At 46.1% G+C, this 21702-nt stretch overlaps 3 protein-coding genes across 7 annotated transcripts; 2 read left to right on the forward strand and 1 right to left on the reverse strand.

Annotated features, from left to right (window-relative positions):
• Positions 1-5102: 5102 nt before the first annotated feature.
• Positions 5103-11781, reverse strand: LOC125544870 (Polynucleotidyl transferase, ribonuclease H-like superfamily protein). 4 transcript variants are annotated; one of them, XR_015619287.1, is made up of 8 exons: positions 11550-11781; positions 10585-10743; positions 9737-9794; positions 6166-6237; positions 5992-6087; positions 5686-5699; positions 5483-5543; positions 5103-5383 (listed from the first exon to the last, which is right to left on the reverse strand). XR_015619287.1 is itself a non-coding variant. In XM_048708646.2 (8 exons), exons 2-8 carry the CDS (start codon positions 10731-10733, stop codon positions 5376-5378), a joined length of 537 nt encoding a protein of 178 aa, XP_048564603.1. In that variant the 5' UTR covers positions 10734-10743; positions 11550-11780; the 3' UTR covers positions 5103-5375. The 4 variants fall into 4 exon arrangements, 3 of the variants coding, with proteins under 3 accessions (XP_048564603.1, XP_048564604.1, XP_087403715.1); XM_048708646.2 differs by having other exon boundaries at positions 5686-5778; positions 11550-11780; XM_048708647.2 differs by having other exon boundaries at positions 5686-5778; positions 10585-10748; positions 11550-11776.
• A 97-nt stretch (positions 11782-11878) lies between these two features.
• On the forward strand, positions 11879-15876 carry LOC125544869 (Amino acid kinase family protein). The gene is made up of 12 exons (XM_048708644.2): positions 11879-12054; positions 12149-12385; positions 12910-13007; positions 13154-13196; positions 13593-13654; positions 13758-13814; positions 14242-14277; positions 14389-14466; positions 14677-14743; positions 14875-14937; positions 15343-15446; positions 15551-15876. Exons 1-12 carry the CDS (start codon positions 12003-12005, stop codon positions 15641-15643), a joined length of 990 nt encoding a protein of 329 aa, XP_048564601.2. The 5' UTR covers positions 11879-12002; the 3' UTR covers positions 15644-15876.
• Positions 15877-16128: 252 nt separating this feature from the next.
• LOC125544868 (uvrB/uvrC motif-containing protein) lies at positions 16129-21013 on the forward strand. 2 transcript variants are annotated; one of them, XM_048708643.2, is made up of 11 exons: positions 16129-16348; positions 16702-17116; positions 17335-17394; positions 17479-17570; positions 17773-17851; positions 17923-18016; positions 18518-18630; positions 19474-19519; positions 20186-20226; positions 20313-20471; positions 20583-21013. In XM_048708643.2, exons 2-10 carry the CDS (start codon positions 16778-16780, stop codon positions 20466-20468), a joined length of 1020 nt encoding a protein of 339 aa, XP_048564600.1. In that variant the 5' UTR covers positions 16129-16348; positions 16702-16777; the 3' UTR covers positions 20469-20471; positions 20583-21013. The 2 variants fall into 2 exon arrangements, with proteins under 2 accessions (XP_048564600.1, XP_048564599.1); XM_048708642.2 differs by having other exon boundaries at positions 16135-16348; positions 20576-21013.
• The last annotated feature ends 689 nt before the right edge of the window (positions 21014-21702 follow it).

A 21702-nucleotide genomic window follows, 5' to 3' on the forward strand; every position in this document is an offset into this window, starting at 1 on the left:
ATTAGCAGCAGGACGGTATGTAGTTTCTTGCTTGCTGCTATATCCTATAGCAGATTAGATAAATCGGCTGCCGCGCGCTGATCCATCGAGTCTTTGATCAAGTCCTGAGTGACATCAGTGAGTTGATTGTTGATTCCACGGTGCATGCAGTGCAAGTGCAGCCGGCGGTGGTTGGGCTTGGCTTTGGGCAGAACGGGACAGGTGCTGCCGCGTCCATGTGTGCCTGCTTTTGGACTGGACGACTTTTGCACTGCACAGGGCACATCGCTTTCGAGTTTTAACCGGGCTGTATGTATTGCCAGCATGCAATGTTCTTCAGTGGTTACTGTGACAGAAACATCGGCTAATTTTACTATAAGAGGTGAGACTCGGATATATAGATTCTTAAGAGGATTGTGTGCAGATATTATGTACCTGTAGTCCGTAAACCAGCAGGCAAGGTGTTGGTGGGGATGTTGAACAGCAAAGTGGCACTGTGTTGTGTCTAGGCTGAGTTAAGCTGACAAAAAGGGGGAGATTTGATTCGACTTTAGGCACTTTTATTTGCTTTTGGAGCTAGCTAGTGCTTGTCCAACGTACTCTATACGAGTATAGTCATTCCTAGTCTCCTCTTAACTAGTTAGGACTACATACACAACGTACAGAACAATGGCAATGGCCTAGCTAATAAGTTCCTACGTACTACATTCATGTTCAAAAAAGAAAAAGCTCCTACGTGCGTACATATGATATGAGTACGCATTATTACTAACAAAGAGAGAGGCGGGAAGTCTGTCCCGGGGACACACACGACATGATTCTTGTCGCCCAAAGAAAATCCACCCTCGATCCCTCCCCATCGGATCACAATCCTCAAGCCTAGCCACTCTATCCATCCTAAACGCACGCACATATATACAGCCTCGACCAGATAGTCGTCGTCCCGCACGTCGTGGCTACTCCGATCCTAGTGCCACTGCCAGAGCTACACTGCGTAGGCAATTTAGGTTGGGGCCGCGTCCAAAACGCCGACGGGAACAGGCCGACCGTATGAATCACCGCTGTCCGGCGTAACGTGGATGGAGTCCAACTCCATCGGCGCCCAGTCCCCGACGCGCCGCTACGACGGCCAATGCCGTCTGTCCTTTCACGAGGCTACCATCCCCGCCACCCTCACGTATACTCGTCCCTACCTACCACCATTAGTCCTACACGGCACGCACTGACCGGCGATCGATCGGCTGACGAGCAATCCCTCTCGACCGATCCCATCTATCGACGACCGCATGCGAGCTGGGCGGGTGGGTCGCCGTCGACCGTCGTCTGGCCGGCGCCTTGTTGGAACGCGGCGGCGCGCGGCCGGGACAACTCCTTTTTCTTCCTTTGCTTGCGTCGCATTGCATTGATCGGCGTGAATACAGTGCCCCGATCCTGACAAGTCACACTTTAGGCGGTGCACGGCGGATCCTGATCTGATCTTGACCGCGGCGCGCCGCTCTGCTCTGACTTTGAGGCCGAGCTACACCCTACACGCTACACACCTGCGGGCACCATGGTCACCAGAGCTGACTAGCTACGATCGACCCGGTGGACGTGTGCGGGGACAGCACGGCTCCGTAGCCGTGCGACCAAGGGACACGCCTACGCCTACGGGGCCGGACGACAAATTAGTTGACACAAGCTAGCAAACATGCAGAGCGGGGATCGATCGACCGATCGATGGCCATGGCGCGTACGTGGCTTGATTAACCCAGTCACCGGGCAAGACCCGTTGCTGTCCTCGTAACGTATGGTGGCCGGTAGGGTCCCCGGCCCGATCGAGCCGTCCTACGTGTTGATCCGACATGTCGCAAGCGTGTGATGTTACTGCTCACACAAGATATGGCACCCTGCCATCTCGCTGTCACGCGACTACACGAGGGCAGGGACATGCTGCGGTGGAGAAACCGAAGTTTGCACGTTGGATCGAGACATGTGATAGCTAGCCAAGTGTCCGTCGAACTCGACCGATCATTACTGTGAGATTTGACAAAGATCGACTGATGTTCGTGAGGGCATAATCGAAGCTGCCGCAGGTGCTTTATGCTCTTTGGAGAAGCTGTTTTTTTTTCCTTTTACGAAATTTTTTTTCAATCTATTCATCAATATTAGGCTTGTGGTAGTTCTATTTGAACTCTAGAGATTTTTATTACTCGCTTTTTTAAGAAGTCACCTTGTACTAGCATTATACCTTTTCTTTTTTGCGAAAAAGCATTATACGGCACCTAGCTTTGTTTCCAGATTCAAGACTATCCTTCATTTTGGTTGCACCAGACGCTATTTTTTACGGAAATGTTAACACGTGTGGGTGTTTGTATCTCGCCCACACGTGGATCCGCGTCCGTTCGTGAGCGCACGAATCTTGGCATGTTTCTAGTGCCACGTATGACTGGCCTGGTGTGTGCGCGTTCAGCCGGTAGCCCACACGGTCGTTTCACCACACAGGAGGAGCTGGTATGTGGGCGTTCAGCAGTTCGCCCACACGCCACTTTGCACGCACACACAAGGGCCAGTGTGTGGGCATTTGGTATCTTGCCCACACGTCTTTCTCCTCTCCCACACCCAAGCTGCTAGTTGCCATGTGTTTTTGCACTGCACATGGCAGTTGCCATGTGTTTTTGCACTGCACATGGCAACTGCCCCTAGTGTGCTTTTATAAGCAGGTGGCAACTCTTTTTTTTTATCCGAGTTTGCCATGTATTTTGCAGGGTACACGACAACTGCCTAGTGTGCACGTAAGCAGATGGCAACTCTCTTTTACCGAGTTGCCATATGTTTTTGCATGGTACATGGCAACTGCCCTAACGTGCATGTACATGGCAACTGCCCTAACGTGCACGTAAGCAGATGTCAACTCTTCCTTTTTACATGGCAACTGCCCTAACATGCACGTAAGCAGATGTCAACTCTTCCTTTTTACATGGCAACTGCCCTAACATGCTTGTGAGCACATGGCAACTCTCTCAACTGCCTAGTGTTAGTATGTGGCAACTCCTAAAGTTATGAAATCATGACAACTACATTAGATCAGACCATACATGGCAACTGCAGTTGAGCAACCATGGCAACTGCAGTTATCTGACATGGCAACCGTAGTTCAGCGACATGGCAATTGCAATTAAACGAACATGGACGAGGGTCTGGACCATGGCAACTGCGGGCGCGCGGTGACCGTCACGCGTGACGTGCGGGACCAGGAAGTACGAGGCCTGACATACGGGTGTGTGGGCGTTATCAACTTCGCCCACACGCACGCGTATAAGAGGGATCGGGAGAGAAAAAAAAGACGTGTGAGCGCTAATTGTTTTGCCCACACGTAGATGTGTGGGCTGTTTTTCTTATAGACCACACAAAATGTATGGACGGACTTCCTAACGCTTACACGTGTGGCACTTATCAGCGTCCATTTTTTATGTTGTTTTCCCGTTATCTGATGATAGTGGAGCCCGGCCATGAGGAGTCATGTTGTACGTATGAACGTGTACAGCCGCAGAGTCAGTACAGTACGTAAGAGGTCATGTGCTACGTATGCACAAGATTGGTACGTATGGTTTAGATATCATATTGTGGTTCCTAGCAGCAGCTATTAATATATCTTTTCTAAACAGATTGGCCATGTTGGTCGACTGGTCAAAGTCAACAATCACACGAGCAAAATCAACACGAGAGAATCCTGAAATGTTGACTGAGAATTATCAATTATCTGGTCGAGAAATCGCCAAAATACAAATCAATCGATCAGAAAGAAATAAACAAATGGAATCAAACTCGTGCATTCGGTCCGAAACCGCCGGCAACCAGCGGGCAGCGGCTGCTCGATCGTCTAAACCTCACGCCGGCTGATGGAATCAAACTGTCGTAGGCCGGCCGTCTTCTTTACCTTGAAGCCACCTCCAACTCCAACGTGCATGGTGGTATATCTTGGGCAGTGCCCGGATTAGACAGTACAACTCCTCGAGAATGAGTCGGAGAACTTGTAACATATCTTCTTCTTTTATAAAAATATAATACGCCGTTGACGTACTTAAAAAAAAGCCGGAGAAACGAAATAACAGTACGGTCGACGGCTGACCTCATGTGTTCCTGACCTGTCTTTCCTTGCCCGACAAATCTCGTTTGCACCAAGCCACTACCACTAGCTGCAAAGCGTCAACGATGCTGACATTGCATGGAGCAGCAGCTGGCAGGAGCGCCCGAGGCGAGGCAAGGCGTTCCAGAAGTGCAAGGAAAAATAAACTTGTCGTGGCAGCAGCAGTAGTGTAGATTTCTACGGAAGCACACGCACGGGAGAGTCTGTGGCTCGACAGGTGGCCCATTTTTCTCCTTTGTTTTTCCCTATGTGGAGCAGTGACTTGGACGGACGAAGTTACCTGTCGTCGCAAAATTCTTCATGAGCCTAACTTTCCTGGTAGGATCACACTTGCGATCTCTTGTGTGCAAGCAACGAACATGTCAGCCGGTAGAGCTCCACGGGATTATATCGCGAAATTCTTTACGATGTTGCATTGTCTATCTTTTGATCAGACAATCCAACAAGAGAGAGAGAGAGGAACAAGACGCGAATATATGGCACGTCCCAGGAACGCGCCCAGTGAGCACAAGCAGCGTACCAAGACGAATTGGAGTTGGACATGTTGTGATGACCTGGCTTATTAGGGATGATAGACTACTCATATCAATAAGAAATTCCTTTTTTTCGATAGCCCATTCGGACAGAACTCCAAAGTTAAGCATGTTCAGCTTGGAGTAGTGTCAGGATGGGTAACCGACCGGGAAGTTCCTTCCAGGTGCGCATGAGTGAGGACAAAGTGCGTAGAAAAGACTAGTATTGATCTGTGGGGCCAGTCTAGATCCTGTCAGGAATAACGACCACGGGCGGGTGTGTCCGAAGCGTTACACATGTACAGTAGGCATACGCTGGGATATGGCTCACTCCACTCCAGGTGCACCTGGCACCATCACCTGACCGTTCTTGGGTCGACAAGCAAACCGAAGGCCGCAGGAAGGGGGTTAACTGCCCGGGCTGCTAACAAAGCATTTGTGCGCTTAATTTGTGGAAATTAGAGGACGGGAACAGGCAAGCATTTCGGTGGCCATGCAATGGCATGGGGCATCATCATCAGCTTATGCCGAGAATCTCATAAGCAGACTGAGGTTGTAAGGAAAGGGGAGAAGGGATCTTCCAAATAGATTAGCATCAGTTACGACTAATTTGCACAGGTGATGTGCTGTCAGCGGAATATGTCAGCTCTGCACCTACATCTCGACCAACTGAATGTTACAGGAAACGGAAATGCTTTCAGAACCATGCTTCGACCAAAGACTGCAAGGCTGAAGAACCTTTAAGAGGCAAATGTTCATTGACCTATGCAAATTGTAAACAACAAAGATGTCAGTTGTCACACACACACACGCACAAGAAAGAAACAAACAAAGAGGCCACACTATACAAAGAAGCACTTACCAGAAGCTGAGTCACACTTATCTGCAGATCTCAATGCCCTGTTCATGTTATCTAAATAACCCTGCCCACAAAGGAAAATTCTCAATGCGACTAATAGCAGTTCTCAACCGAATGGCCCAAAGATCTACTATAATGATTATGTCAACTGAAAACATGAACCGAGTGATTGGAGTATGATGCCATCCTTGATTTGGTGGGCGTACCTGGAGTATGCAAACTGCAGCAAATTTATCTGTCATTGTTTTGGTCTCAACTGGATCATTTAGTTTCAGAGGATTTAAAAGGGCTTCTACGCACTGGAGAAACAGCATCATTTGAACCAAAAAGCAAGGTCGATCAGAAAACTTCACAACCAAATACTTGTAAAAGAGACATGACAGTCATTTCCCCACAAAACAGCCCAATAGCAGTCTTAAAAACTAAAATGTATCCGATGGCCAAAACAGTACTGCAGTCCACACCTTATCCTATTTGAATAAGAAGGCACACAGAGGAAAAAGAGCTATCACCTTTGAGGTAAAATTTTCATCCCAATATGTGTAGCTCAAATCATCAAGTTTCCCAGTTTTACAAAGTTCTCCTACAAGAAGGCTTACTTGTGATGCCTGTTTTACAGAAAAAGAAACATTAGAAAACATAAAGTGAAACAGGAGGTGAACTATACTACCAAAAGGGCACCGTACATCTGGAGAAGATTGACCCTGTAGGTTGAATGGATAACCCACAACAAGCCCAGCAAGGGAATAGTTTTTAACCTATTCACAAAACAAAAAATGGCTTTATCTTCAATATGCATAACTGAAAATTAAAGAGAGGTCAGAAATCCAGAAAAAAATATAACATATGGAACAACTGAAAAAAGTAATGAATGAGAAATCACTAAGTTTGTAAACTTGTCAAACACTACTACCAGTGTTTGATGTGCTGTGCCGCACTGTGATTTGAAATCTATAAGAATCCTTACTAACTCTAGTAAGATAGTTTTGTTATGGTTCTAAAAAAAGGATAATAGCAAAGCTACACTTGAAAGGCCACTAGATGCCCAACGGAGCCTAAATGAGTTATTGGTAGAAACTAGGGTTCTACCCGATCTAGGGCGTAGCCTGTAAGGAAAGGAGGGAGGAGGTCGGAGGAGATTGCGCGGCGGCCGGCGGCTGGGCGCCGTCCTTGCGGCTGGTGCGACGGCGGCGGACGCAAGAGGCGGCTAGGGTTTAGGTCTCCCGGCTCCTTAAGGGAAGCCGAGCAAATATTGATTGCTTCTTGCTTAATTCCAAAAGGAGTCTTACAGTCTATATTTATAACCTAGATAACTTGCATAAGAATTAACCTAAGATAACTTGTGGGCTAAGATTGCCCGGTGGGCCTAGCTAAACCAGCCATAACACTTCTCCCTGCCTGCACAAACAGCTCGTCCTCGAGCTATAAGGTGGGGAAGCGCTTGCGGAACTCCTCGAGGCGATCAACCAGCGTCAAACACCTTCTCGACAGCTGGGGCGACCAGGTTGGCGGCGACGGCGTCCTCCGGAATGTAGTCTGCAACCTCCAGGTAGAAGAGTCGCGGGCAGGCATGGCCGGGCGTGTAGGGCTCGTCGCAGTTGAAGCACAGCCCTTGGCGGCGACGCTCGAGTAGCTCGGCTGAGGTGAGCCGGTGGAACGGGCGCGCCGCGGTCGCGGCGAGGGGTGCCGCAGAAGCTTGCGCAGGCCGACCCTGCACGGAATCCGGCCCGGGTAGCGACCCAGTGGTCCGGGACGGTGATTCGAACACGCGGGCGTAGTACATGGCCGACTGGAGATCCTGGGGTCCCCGAAGCTCCACGTCCACGCGAATGTGATCCGGAAGTCCACCGACAAAGAGGTCGGTCCGCTGCTGCGGCGTCACGCCCGACGCATGGCATGCCGTGGAGGTGAAGGGAAGGCGGCCGAGCTCCACCAGGCGGCTCCCGCGAACCGGAGGCCCAAAGCGAAGGAGGCAGAGCTCGCGGAAGCGCTCCCAAAGGGGCATGCTGCCCTCGTCCTGCTCGAGGGCATAGTACCAAGTCTGGGCTGCACCGCGGAGGTGGTAGGATGCCAGCCAAGTGCGCTCCGACGCGAGCGTGCGCTGGCCACGGAAAAACTGCTCACACTGGTTGAGCCAGTTAAGCGGGTCCTCCGTGCCGTCATAAGTGGCGAAATCGATCCTGGCGAACTGTGGCGGCATTTGGGTCGGCGCGCCATGGCCGACCGGCTCGGCGGTGCGGAGCAGTGATGATGACGGTGCCCGGTCAACGGTGGGGAGGCCGTCGTAGGCCCCCGCGGAGCCGGACGAGGCCCCAGACTGCAGCGTGGGTACCGGTGGGTCCCCGGCCTCTGTGTAAACTGGCGGTGGCGACGTCCCGGTTAGCCAGGCCGGGATCAGGGACGGTGACGGCGGAAACCGGATCTGCTGGATCGGAAGTCCTCCCGGCGTGGACTGGCCCAGTCCGGAGCTGGGCGGCTGCAGTGGGAGCTGGACCGGCGCGGCTGGGGCCGACGCGGGCCACTGCGGCGCTGGGGCGGGCGCGGGAGGCGCGGGTGGCGCCGCGAGAACCGGCGCGGGCCACTGCGGCCAGGACGGCGCTGGGGCGGGCGGCGGCTGGAGCGACGGATGGGCCCCGGCGATCGCCGCGGGTACCGAGTACCAAGGCAGGTGCAGCAGCGACGGGGGCCCGCCGGTGTAGCCTGCCTGGAACGGCAGCAGGGGCGTCCCGCTCGGGCCCGACGCGTTTTGGATCGGCCAGTGCGTCGCCGGGTGGCTGTAGGCGGGGGCCGCAGCCAGCGGGGTGGTGTGCGGGCCGGCCAAGTACAGGGAGATGCCCTGGACGGCCGTCATGAGGTCCCGCAGGGTGCTGGTCATCTCCTCCGGCGTGAAGACGGAGGTTGTCGGCGGCGCGGAGGTGATCAGGGCCGGCGGCGTTGGGGACCCGGCAATGGTCATCGGGGCGGTGGTGATGATGGGAAGCGGCGGCGTGGGTGTTGATGACGACATGATCGAACCCGAGTCTCTGGATACCAAATTGGTAGAAACTAGGGTTCTACCCGATCTAGGGCGTAGCCTGTAAGGAAAGGAGGGAGGAGGTCGGAGGAGATTGCGCGGCGGCCGGCGGCTGGGCGCCGTCCTTGCGGCTGGTGCGACGGCGGCGGATGCAAGAGGCGGCTATGGTTTAGGTCTCCCGGCTCCTTAAGGGAAGCCGAGCAAATATTGATTGCTTCTTGCTTAATTCCAAAAGGAGTCTTACAGTCTATATTTATAACCTAGATAACTTGCATAAGAATTAACCTAAGATAACTTGTGGGCTAAGATTGCCCGGTGGGCCTAGCTAAACCGGCCATAACAGTTATCTATGCATAAAATGGTGCAGTATTGCTTCTTAATAAATTACATGCAGTTCTCCTGCATATTATTGGCAAAAATATTTGGTGCAGTATTGAAAAGGCTAACATATTTGGGTAATATCTCCTTCATGCTATCTGTGCATGCTTTGCCAGGTGATGGCTTTCGCTTGAACTTCTGGACTATATGTCGCATATATCTTCTCTTTCTGCTAGAAGATTCTACATACTCCTCTTATTCCGGATGCGCCATAAGATTGACAATACTAGCCGATTTTAGTGTTTGCTGGCTCCCAGCGCACATCTGTAAATTAGCTTCGACCAAGCCTGCATCAGCTCCATTCTATGCACAAATCTAAGTTAAGAGTTGTGATAACCATCCACGAGGCCATGACACTCCAAGTTAGCACCAGCATTGCGATATAACAAGCCTGGAATTTTTTTTGTTGAATTTTGCAAAGTGGGACCAATAGTTATTTTGCCCATCCACAGATTAAAAGCCTATCAGAGGTGAGAATCTTTTCTGTACAGCTAGATACACAAAAAAATATACCCTTTCTACATATGATGCTGTTTTGATTTGTTTGTGGTCAATTATCAATGTCACCCTTAAATATCTTAGAAAGGTAAATGAAATGGGTAACTTGAGTAAAGAAGCCAATACAGATAGACCTGAAACCCTGACTTAATGCCAATAAGAGCACATTTCCTTTTTCGGTTTTACACATTAAGTTGAAGCAAAATTTGCATTTTCAGAGTGCAAAATCAGTTTCAATGAAAGATAATTTTTGAAAAATGGTGGAGGGAGTGGACAAGCATTAATTACAGAACAAAATGATATTTTTTTATTGAGTACTTGATCTTGTGTTTACCAGTAAGTTTTAAACGTGAACAAGTATAACATACCAGTGTTTTGAAATCATCTGCCATCAAATTAATGTTTGTCTTTGTCCTACCCAAGACACTGCAGAATATCAATGCACTTGTCAATCCCAATATGTAATTTTACCTTATTAAGGAAATGCAAGCGTGTCATCTATCTCATCACCAAATTATAGAAAAGAGAAGCTACTGGGCTATCATAATATATTTTTTCTCTCAAGATGTAAGTACTCACGACAATAGACCAAGCACATCATTGCAGAATTAAGATGACATCCCATGTCCAAGAAACTGGGAAAATAATGGCAATGACAATCATGACTATACTGAGTCAAGCCACTCTCTTGGTCTGGGTGAAACATATCAAACACAGGAAAGTCATGATTACTATCCAAACAAGCCTTACAGAGCACATAAATATGAAAGCAAACAAGTTGTGTGATCGAAACAGGTCCCCAAAATAGAAATGTGCGTCACAGGATTTTGTAAACCACAACACTAGTTTTTTCCTAACAAAATTGAAGGTCTACAGTCATTTCATATAAAATGAAGTTATGCTAACATTAACATGCAGACATCGCTCTAGTCCTAACACAATCATGCATAGAGTAAGCCCGCATACAAATTCAATGAATTACTAGTAGTGCTTTGTTTGCGGTTGGACAGTCCAATTCCAACAGGGTGATGGTTTGTACTATTACTTACAGAAAAAATTTCAAACATTCAGTGAATAGACTGTAAATACTCCGCTCCATTAAGCCATTAAGAGGAATGGAATATAACCATTCTTGTGCATTACTTACAAGCATACATGACCACTTACATTTGCATCAAGAAACACGTCCTCAACACCAATTGCTAGAAGCCCATACCTTAGAGGCAAGGCAATCCTGTTTTTCTGATCAGAAACTGCCAGCCCAACGTACTTACTACCAACATCGAGCCCAAGAAGCCGAGGCTGCTTCTTGGACCCACCCTCAAGCAATTTCTGGAACAACTCCTCCGCTTTCAACAGCCTCATTGTACACCTCCTGCGCTTTCAAGTGCGAACACAGAAGACGTAAGACAAATGTGGTATTGCAAGTAAGCATGTAACACAAACCTTCAATCATACACATCTGAATACGTAGTTCATTTGCTAAATATCACTGGCCTACACTGAAGGGAAGAGGCGAGTGCGTGGCGAGCCGGGAGGGAGCGGCGCCCTGGGATGCCGGAGAGAGCGGCTAGCAGACTGCGACCTGAGAGGAGGCTTTGGCGAACAGACAGCGACCTTAGAGGAGGTGTCGGAGAGCCGGCGACCTAGGGCTAGGAGCCAGTCAACGGCGTCTAATTGGAGAGACCTTGGAGCGAGAGATCTAGGATTTTAAAACAGGGTGGTCCATCTTTTTCTTTCGACAACAAATATGACATGCCAACGTTCTAATTAGTTTACCAATAGCACATAGAAATAGATCAATATGGTCTTACAGACATATTAAAATTCTCAATTTTGCATAAGAGAATACTCCTACTACATAATACATATCTTGAGAAGTTCAAAAAAGACTGTGTGGCATTGTTAATTTGTTAAGAGTGGCGTCATTAGAGTAACTTGTTAAGAGTGCCAAACAATCGGACAAATCATTATTTTGTCACTGATCAGGTGTTCAAGTACTGGATAGCAAAATTATGTGCATGTATTCACAGGACTGTGTGTTCATGTACGGGATAGCAAGTCCGGTTGTTTAGCTAACGCAATAGACTTGACTCTTCCACCTGATTGATGCAATAGACAGCAAAGTGCAAAGCCTGAATCAGGAATTGGGAAGGGGCAGTGCCACAGTTGACAACTTACCTCAAGTCCTCAAATCGGGCTCAAGGCTTGCTGCCGGAGCCGGCGGAGAGCGGACTGGGCGGCGGCTGGTGTCTTCTTGCAGGGGCGCCAGGGAAGCGCAGTGGCGCCGAGCGCTGGGTAGCGACGGCTGACGGCGTCCGGCGAGGCAGGCAGCGAGCCAGCGAGATCGGGAGCCGAGCCGCCGAGGTCGGGGACGAGCAGGGGCTCGGTGCGTCTGTCTGTCCCAGTTTTTGTTGGGCTAGCCGGCTGAGACGGGCCGGGAGTGACGAGTTTGTTGGGCCTTTCTTTCTCAGGCCCATCTGTAATCTCCTATGGCCTGGCCGGTCTAAAATCTGTAGCGTCCACACTGTAGATCCGACCATGGTCACGCTGAACTGAACTCAAGTGGTGCTCAGATTCCCGAGCGGTCATCGGAGAGACGGAGACTGCGCGAGGACGAGGAGAGGAGCTCCCATGGCGGAGGCGGCACGGAAGCCCCGCCCTGTCCGCTGCATCGTTAAGCTAGGTGCTCTCTCCAGCCGTGTGTTTCCTTGTGTGCCTCTGTACCGGCGTGCGCCTCTCCAGCCGGCGCTGATTCGACGAACTCTGTGCTGGCGCAGGCGGAGCGGCCATCACGAACAAGGGGGAGCTGGAGAGCATCGACGAGGAGAGCCTGCAGTCTGCGTGCGCGCAGCTGCGGCAGGCCATGTCCGACGGCGCCGCCCCGGAGAAGGCTAGGGGGATGGACTGGAGCAGGAGGCCCGGCGATCCGGCCGACCCGGTCGTGGACGCGGAGGGGTTCGCGGGTATGGCGGGGCTGGGTCTCGACAGCAACTTCGTCGTCGTCCACGGCGCAGGTATATATAGCTCGGAATCTGTAGCCTCCTCTGGGCACTGGCTCTCTGTCTTACGCTTGCTGATGAGCTGAACTAGGTGATTTCTGATTTGGGTATAGAATCCACATGAACTGATGAACATAATTTGGGATGCTATGTGCTGTCAGAATTGACACTAACTACCAAGTGACCTTGACATGCCTCTTAGTGAGCGAGCTATGCTTAGATTATTAGTGCATCTAACCTGCTTGGAAGATACTCCCTCTGTAAAGAAATATAAGAGTGTTTAGATCACTACTTTAGTGACCTAAACGCTCTTATATTTCTTTACGGAGGGAGTATTTAGCATTCGATGGGTCTGATTGATAGTCTCTAGCGTCTGCCTGTAGGACAGTGCTGAACAACCAGGGAAGTTGGTCAGTTCCAATGTTATATGGTACCCGTAATCCCTGTAACTATAATTGCGCTGCTAGAGTTTGAGTTTGTAAAATTAGTGTCATGATATCAAGATCGTAATAGTCCTCTGTCTGAATTTACTACTTCAGGTTCTTTTGGCCACTTCCAAGCAAGTAGATCTGGAGTACATAAAGGAGGGTTGCATTCAACGCTGGTGAAGGCTGGCTTTGTGGCTACAAGAATTTCAGTACGGTGTACTTCTAAAATTTCACTATCATGTGGATATCGTAACTTCCAGTTCCATAATTTTTTTCAGGATTTTGTCGATGTATGCCATGCTTCTTTGATGCAATGCTTAAACAGTGTTCTAATAATATATATGTTGCAACATAGGTGACTTCTCTCAACCAGGAAATTGTTAGAGCCTTGGCAAGAGGTACACTACATAGAAATGAAGACTAGTGCATTTTATGCTAATAATTCAGCTACATGCTTATCATGGTAACCTGTCATTATGGTCAAGTAATCAACTAGTGTGTTGTCATTAGTGTCGTCTTGAATAGGTATTGAAAATTCATGATTATGTTTATTATTATTTTTCCATGGGATCTGCGTGTGTTCCTTTGTCTGGATGAATTATGTCGTGATCTGAAGTTTTTACTTAACATTGCAAGGATGCATGTTCATATAATAACAATTCATATATCTACTATGTATTTTCAATGACCTGACCAGCTTATGTATCAATTTTGTGATATATGTTTTACAAAAACTATTAATTTGTTAAGTGTGAATCAGTGTTAATAAATGACTTGTGGAAGTGCTTCTGCAGAAGGAATACCGTCTGTTGGGATGTCACCATTTGCTTGTGGATGGTCTACTCAGCGAAGAAATGTGAGCAAACTAGAGGATTGTTGCATCTTTGGATAGACACCTGACAATACACAGTTCTTGTCTAATCCTGTAAATAAAGATGTTGACATATGTGCATTTGCAGCTTGCATCAGCCAATGCTTCTCAAATCACTGAGTCGCTCCATGCTGGCTTTGTCCCTGTAAGCTACTGCACCTTAGGTTCTTGAGTAATAATTTCTGTAGAAATTTGCTTTGATCTAAGTTTGCAGCTCAAGTGCGATAATTATGTGAATCATATGCGGCAAAAATGTTGTTTCTGGATATTAGTAGTATATTCTTTAGACTTGTGTTTAATGAGTATTGTTTACATGGAGCTTTCACTGATGCTTTTGGTAAGCTGCAATGATTCACAATACATATATGTTCCCAACATAGCTCTGTGTGTATTCTTAAGTAATAGATCAGTTCTGACATTTGAAATAGCTTGGACAGTTTTTCAGTAACGTTATGAGAATTAAGGGAAGCATCGCCTAACTTCCACCTGTTCTTTTTCCATCTACATATGAAGAAGAATACAAACTTGCAGCTATGGTTTTCTGTGTAGAATAATGGTCCATTTCCTCGCAGGTTTTGCACGGAGATGCTGTTCTTGATGAATCGCTGGTGAGTTTTAAATTGGATTATGCCCACATTCTTGTTTAGATTCACATACAGGTCGGCATACACACTATTTGTTCACTTGTACTGAGACTGATGTTAGGATTAAATGACCAGGACTGCACCATATTGAGTGGGGATGTCATTATACGCCACCTTGCACAGCTTTTGACTCCAAAATATGTCGTGTTTCTGGTACTGTTACCTTGTCTCCTTACCATGACTTGATCATTTATTGTAACAGTATGGCAACTTGCTGACTTCTTTCTTATAATTCAATTTTGTTGTTATAAGATGGGCTTCATCTTATTTCATTTGTATGCACCATGCTTCATATGTTTCATTGTTTTGTCAAGTTTTTCGTTACTTAGACTTTTACATAGCTCTCTGAAAATTTATATTTAGACAGATGTTCATGGAGTATATGACCGTCCTCCAACTGACCCCAATGCAGTACTTCTCAAAGAGATAGGTTAGTATCCACCTGTTGTAGATCAACTTTGTCTGCATGTGTAATCTTCTTGGTCGATATACATCAATTATTGTAGGGAAATGCAGGAAAAAACATGCAATTCCAGTTTACTGACATGTGCTGCTTAACAGAGGTAGATGACAACGGAGGCTGGTCGATTGTAAAACCTGCATTACAAGGCAACAGAAAAGGAGGTATAATCATGTCTCCCTTCCATGTGTACCATGATGGTTGAGTGATTGATGTCTGCATAGTTGTGTAGTATATACTGATGAAGGCATGCCGCTACAGCCTGCAGAGGTTGAACATAGCAATTTCAAGTTCATAATTGTATCAAATAAGACAAAAAATGCTTGATCCAGGTAGTCAGTGATGATTTCCCAAGTGACAACCTAATCATAACCGAATGCATTCTTTGTTCTTATGTATCGTTTGAAGGGGGGGAAATGCTCTGAGGGAGAAATTATCTGTAACATGAGTCGCTGTCATCAAAATTATGGTTTATTGGACTGAGAACAGGCTAATTTCATGATCCAGATGTACTGCTTGTAAACTAGTATCGCTTGTATAAGCCTAACATATCCAGCGATTCACTGCAGTGGAGATATCAGTAGCCGCACACGACACTACTGGAGGAATGGAGACCAAAATACTGGAAGCTGCCGTGATAGCTAGGCTTGGAGTTGATGTGTACATTACAAAGGTGTGAATATTTCCTCTGCTCATACTGTAAACCATAACTAAAACGATAACTAAATTCATGATGCGGCAGTACAGTTTTTGTTCAAAAGTTGTTTTGTGATGCAGGTTGATACTGAGCACTCCCTGAGAGCCTTGAAGGGGGATGTGAACACAAGCTCGGACAATTGGCTTGGAACTGTTATACGCGCTGCCAAATAGAGTTCTAGCTACAGAACAGAAGCAACACAATTTTTATGTCGCGTAGGGTTCGCTGTTGAGCATTGATGTTCGCCAGATGAAAAATTAGAGGTTTATTCCTACTGCGATCACTTTCTCGCCGAATGTCACGCTAGTATTGTGACCAGTGGTAATACCTCCATTTATCGGAGAACGCAGAATCTTCCTTTGTGATTTACGATACCATTTTTTAATGAGAATGCAGTTGTTTGTCAGCTGGAGTGTGTGGTGGATTTTCTGTAACTAGTACCATAAATCAATATAGGTTTATAAATAAGTATTTGCCGAGCTGAAATAGTGGTTAAGAGTTGAGAAAAATCATTTGCAAATCGAGTAACCTATTTTTGATAGTTTGATAATGGGAAACGAACTGAAGGCAAGGTAACTATAGGGTCGCGGCAGAAATTTAACCGCGAATTCCACGAAAAAATCGCAGCAAACGCTGGGGCCAAAGAAAAGAAGGAACGACTGGTCCAGGGCGAGGCCAGTTGGGGGCTGGGGCTGGGCGCCGTCTATCCACCCACATCCACCACCACCGTAGAGCATAGCAGCAGCAGAGACAGAGCGCAACACCAGCGCGAACCCGTTCCATGCCCTGGCGCTGCGGAGCGCCCACGCGTTCCCTTCGCCCGCTCACCGGCGCCGCACCGTGCTTCCTCTCCCCCAAGCCCAAGGCCGCCGCCTCAGGTAACCGAGCTCTGCTCTCTCCCCGCCCCGCCTTGATTTTTTCCGTGCCCCGCCGCACCAGTCCTCGTCTTGATACTTGAGCGCCTGTTCTGTAACTCAAAACAGATTGACCAACATTTAGGGATCAGAGGAATCTGCCTTGCAATTTTTTTATATGGGATCTCTAGCACTGCTTTTAAATAGGAACATGCATTTGTTAATTTTCAGATGTGTTTTTATTATTTCAAGCGATTTGGTAAAAGTATAATGAGTTTCAGGCAAAGTTGCTTCAGTTGATGTCAGAGCGTGTCATCGTTTGTGTGCTCTGGTGCACTTGTATGCCCCATTGACTAGCTGCTTACCACTGTATGTAGGTGTGGTGATTGCACCGCTCCAGCGGCGGTGATCGACGGCCCGTGCACGTTTCGGACCTACTGCATTGCATATACAATGCAAGGCATATCTGTGTGCGGCTCGGGCGTCTCGCCCCAGGGAACAAACTGCAGATCAGCTTGTGTTGCTAGGAATGGTCTGAGGTTCTGTTACAAAATAAATCCAGTAAGCCGTGGGGCATACGCGTGGCGCTGGTGTGCGGAAAAGCTGCACATGGGGACCAACCGTGGAAAAATAAACACCACAGTAAGGACTAACGCCAGATGGTTCTTTGGAGGAGATGCTCGTAACAGTAACAGTAACGATAATGCGGCCGCGAGGCTGGAGCGCAGTGAGTCTGCTAACGAAGACATCTTGATCTTCTACTTTCAGCTGGATGTACAGACTCGGATACAAGTGAGTGTTTGCTTCTTTGCCACCACCTCGCCGCAACTACTAATATCTGTCATATTTCTGTAATTTTTTACCAGACAGTTGTCTAGATTACAGTTTACTAGTTAGTTGAATCTAACATCGTTTCACTGCTGTTTCCACTGACAACTGATACATCCAAATGTTTGATGTTTACCTTTTGTAAATCCAACCTCACGATTGAACTGCTTGATTCTTGCCAGTATGCATTGAATATAGAGCAATTTGATGCAGCAAAGCAATTGAGGGAAAAGCTCGCTGAGGTACCTTGATGATGTTCACTTCTAAGATAAGTGAATTTTGAGGATGATTTCTTTGTGAAGAAAGTCTTATCTCTTATTTTGTAGATCGAAACAGAGGTAACTAGGCAGCGTGAAGCTAAAAGAGGTTCATCGAAGAATGAAGCTCAGGATAAATCTTTAAATCTACTACGTGCGCGGTATGTTGATATTTCCTTGTTACCCATAAGGAGAAGATTTAAAATACTTTTAAGATGTACATTTTCCCAATATGATGATTATGCTCTGGTGCTCCATTTTCTTAATTAACATATAGGCTAATCTCGTAAGGGGAAATTTGTTGTGGAACACTCCAAAGTTGGTTCATTTGGCAGATAGCTCACCTTTATCCTTTTGTTGCAGTGCAGATTTGCAGAATGCTATTGAGAGCGAGAACTATGCTTTGGCAGCTGAGCTGCGTGACACAATCTCTAAGCTTGAGGTATGCCAAAACTTAGGTGCACCAGTCATGTCATGATTATGTTAAATAGCTTTACTTCAAATGTCATGTAGGGTGATTCTCTGGCACTTTCTGCTAAAGCCCTGGCTTACCAAAGTGTGAAATATGAGTTTCGACTAGGGCAGAAAGTACGCCACAAAGTACATGGTGAGTAATTTTGCACCATCTGTTATTGTTAAAAGCTCTGGCATGCTAAAGGACTGCTAATAATTCCATTGATTGTTATTTCTTATGTGTTCTGCATTCTAACTGGTAGGGACATATATGTGATATACAAATACTTTATCAGTATACTTGAAGGGGATATTTATAAATTATAACATATAGAAAGTAAACATATCAGTGTTGGTCACTATCTTTTTTTGTCAACAATAGTTTGTCGATTGTTTAAGTTCAAGTCTGCGTTCCTACAGTCGAAGACTGAACTGAACCACTGAAAGTAATCATATGTATCTCTAGCTGCTATGTAGGTGTGACCTATATTTAGGTAATTATACTGTAGTAGTATATGGTTTGAAATATTTGAGATATATTTTTTTATCTTTATTCATTTGTTTGTCATTAGGCTTAATTTGTTGTAGTTCAGCACTCATGATTCATTCATGTGAGACACTAGTTTATTTTGTCTTTTGATTTCTCCTGCTGAAGGATATAGAGCTGTGATATGTGGCATGGATCCTGTGTGCTGTGAATCCAAGTCATGGATGGAGACGGCAAATGTGGAGAAGTTATCTAAAGGACCAAATCAACCTTTTTATCAAGTAAATGATGCTTCCAGTTTAAGTTGTTCCTCAGTATCCACAGTTCCAAGCAAATCTCAGTTTTTTTTTCTTGTAGCATCTGCAAGATATATTTTAGTGCTAATTTTGTTAAGTTTAGAGTTTAGATTGTGTTACATGGACGTAATATTAGCGCAATGACAACCATTGATACATGATTCTGGCAACAGCTAACTTAGTGACATGGTACATCTTGTACTTGACTTATCCTTCTGTGGCCAGTTGGCCCATAGTCCTGATTTTAAATCCACGATTGTACACCTTGCACACAAGTCCTGAAATTGCTGAGAATCTTTTGCAAGGTTGTGATGGGAACTTTCATTTATTATAATTTAGTTACCATCTAAGCTAGCTCATCATAGCAATATCTATCTATCCTTCTTCTTACTTTCCTCCTTGCAATATAGCACATAAAGGCTTTGAATTATGGATTTGAGGTGATGGAAAATAGGGGAGCCCCCTGACAATATAATAAGTAGGAACCCAAATCCGTGTCCACGAGGACATAAACCAGGTGGTGGGATTGTACACCCTCCCCTACCCAGGTGAGCTAGGCTCACTTCCTGAGGTGGTGATATTCACAATTGTCCTTTTTTAACCCTGAACTAGTTAACCATCCCCTTCATAAGGAAAATTTGTTAGTGAAAACACTGTTTCTCTCTGGAATCTGGATTGGCATCTTCGTTGGACTCTGCTTTAACTTCAGCATGGTTTTGCATGCTCATATGTGTGCAATTTAATCTATAGGGTTCCAAATCTTCGTTTTAACTGGTTCCAAAAAAAAATCTTACACATTATGATGCTGTGGTATTGCTATTTTTTCAGGTGCTGGTTGATGTATATGCTGATCCAGAACTTCTTGTTGCATATGGTACTATTCTCTTCTTTTCCTAATCCATATATATGTGGGGCTTTGAAATTGTTCTTTTTTTCAGTGAAAACAATGCATGCCCTTTCTGTGTTATTCAGATACCATGTGCTGAATAATTTTTGTTCCAAAATTTCGTTTCTGCTATGCTATTATTCATAAAATTCCCAAAATATGCATCAAAATAGATCAGTATTTCACTATGTCTCCCAACTCCTTGCACCCTTTTTGTCAAGAATGAAGGGGTAAACCTTCTGAGTTCTAATATCCGAAGCCAGCCTACAGTTCATCAAACAGTGTTTAAAACAACCGAAAATGAAAAGAAATCAGCAACTATATTTTCCCTTGTACATACCCTGAAAAAATGTAGAATGCAGCATTTTCTCCAGTCTGTTTACTATAAATAATCTTCGCTTGGCGAAGGTGGATCGACCGTGTGTTGACTGTTCTGGTACACCATTGTGGAGACAATGTCATGATATCTAGAAAGCTGGTGGAACCAAATCAACAACGTCTAAGATGTGGAACTTTAATAAGCATACCTTTTTATGTTTTAAATACTGTACAAGAAAACAATATAGCAGGCTATTTCATAATCAAATCCGTTCATACTTATATTTTTGTCTATCATTGCCGTTTTGAGATATATTTATCGCATTGTAATTTCAGTCGCAGAAGAAAATCTTTCAGAAGCTGAAGAATCAGAGAAAGTGAGTTCCAGTTCCTCGTTTGCTTGGTTGTTTCCCTTTTCTTTTTACCAAAGTGAATTGTTGATTGTTCCGTTATTAATATATAGGGAAGGTTTGAGCACCCCTACACTGAATTCCTATTTTATGGCGAGGACACAGCTCGGGACTTCATTCCTGTGAAGCAACTCCGTGAGAAGTATGACCAGCCACGCTATGAAGCTTCTGGAGATGAAAATGACGACGATGGCACTACAAATAGCTAAACGGTGAGGCTGCACTGAGAATGTGGAGTTTGTGTATTTGGAATAGACTATCAACTCTTCTTTTTGCAAGGAAAATAGACTAGCAAATTGACCTGATTTTCATTCAGGTAGCAGGAGTTTTTCTAAGAACATTCCTTATTCACCACCACTAATGAGGATCAGAGAAGATAGAGGATCAAGGTACTATCTGGCATAGCTACAGTAGCACTGAGTGGGCAGGTGTAATGAAGACCGAGTCATCGCGGATATTGCAAGAAATCACAAAAACCTGCAATGAGAGGAGCTACATGCAGTGTCCGACCTTGCAGATTGGGGAAGCATTGCGCTGATAAAATGTGCAACTTCCTCCTGCGCTTTTGAGTGCGAGTGGTTCTAAAGTCAATGAATGTGAAGAAGATCCTGATGGATATTCAGTGTATATTTGGCCGAGTTCTACTGCAGCTCTGTCCCCTCTGATGGGCATATGTACATAGCATGATTACTACTACTCCATACGTACTTGCAATTTTGCTGGAGTATATGAAATAAGCAGGGCTTCACGTACAGTACAGATGTTGGACTTGTGTTTGGTTCAGCTTGAGCTGCCAACTTCTGGGTCCAAAAGCTATAAGCTGAACCAAAGGTGGTCTTCAGCAAACCAACTTCCTTAAGGCAAGTCCAACGCGGATCACCAAGATGGACACATCAAATGTCCATAGACAAATCCGGACATGTCCGTGGATATGGATGGAGGAGACGGCCATCCAACCAGAGTCACCAAATGCCTGCCCTTGGTCTGTCCTCCTTCATTTGACATGCATATATCAATACCACTTTTAAGCATATGTTTAATTGTTGCAAACATATGCAATCACAAAACAAAAATCATTTGATATTCAATACGCTTTTACATCCGACTGATCCCAAAAGTCTGATTGTCCATGCCAAAGACGCCCTTCTTCAGCTCCAATCCGGCTACGCATGGCAAAGACTTCACCCTTCGACACCCTCAAATTGCCTGAAGCACTTCAACAAGCCTAGGCTAGGACAATCTTCGTCACATCAGGATCATAATCCAACATCTTCACAAACAACATCTTGGAGTCATTGGAAGCAACCTTGATCTCAAGATTCTTCTCTTGTATCTCCATGAACTTGCTAAACCCCTTCGTCGTCTTTGACTCCTTCACCTCATGGCGCTTTACACATGTCTCCTCCTCCATTATGATGACCTCAAACTTCTCCGTCATTTTGT

The sequence above is a fragment of the Triticum urartu genome, chromosome 3A (assembly GCF_056163025.1).
Source record: "Triticum urartu cultivar PI428250 chromosome 3A, HENAU_Tu73, whole genome shotgun sequence".
NCBI classification, from domain to species: domain Eukaryota; kingdom Viridiplantae; phylum Streptophyta; class Magnoliopsida; order Poales; family Poaceae; genus Triticum; species Triticum urartu.

Bases quoted from the DNA above. Each gene is read 5' to 3' on its own strand.
- LOC125544870 (XM_048708646.2), bottom strand. From the start codon at position 10,733: ATGAGGCTGTTGAAAGCGGAGGAGTTGTTCCAGAAATTGCTTGAGGGT. The intron at 6,238-9,736 runs GTATGTTATACT...TTTTGTGAATAG, and splicing joins CAGATGATTTCAAAACACTG to GTTAAAAACTATTCCCTTGC. The intron at 5,544-5,685 runs GTACGCCCACCA...CTTTGTGGGCAG, and splicing joins CTGCAGTTTGCATACTCCAG to GGTTATTTAGATAACATGAA.
- LOC125544869 (XM_048708644.2), top strand. From the start codon at position 12,003: ATGGCGGAGGCGGCACGGAAGCCCCGCCCTGTCCGCTGCATCGTTAAG. The intron at 13,008-13,153 runs GTACGGTGTACT...GTTGCAACATAG, and splicing joins TTGTGGCTACAAGAATTTCA to GTGACTTCTCTCAACCAGGA. The intron at 14,938-15,342 runs GTATAATCATGT...GATTCACTGCAG, and splicing joins ACAAGGCAACAGAAAAGGAG to TGGAGATATCAGTAGCCGCA.
- LOC125544868 (XM_048708643.2), top strand. From the start codon at position 16,778: ATGCAAGGCATATCTGTGTGCGGCTCGGGCGTCTCGCCCCAGGGAACA. The intron at 18,017-18,517 runs GTGAGTAATTTT...CTCCTGCTGAAG, and splicing joins AGTACGCCACAAAGTACATG to GATATAGAGCTGTGATATGT. The intron at 18,631-19,473 runs GTAAATGATGCT...CTATTTTTTCAG, and splicing joins CAAATCAACCTTTTTATCAA to GTGCTGGTTGATGTATATGC.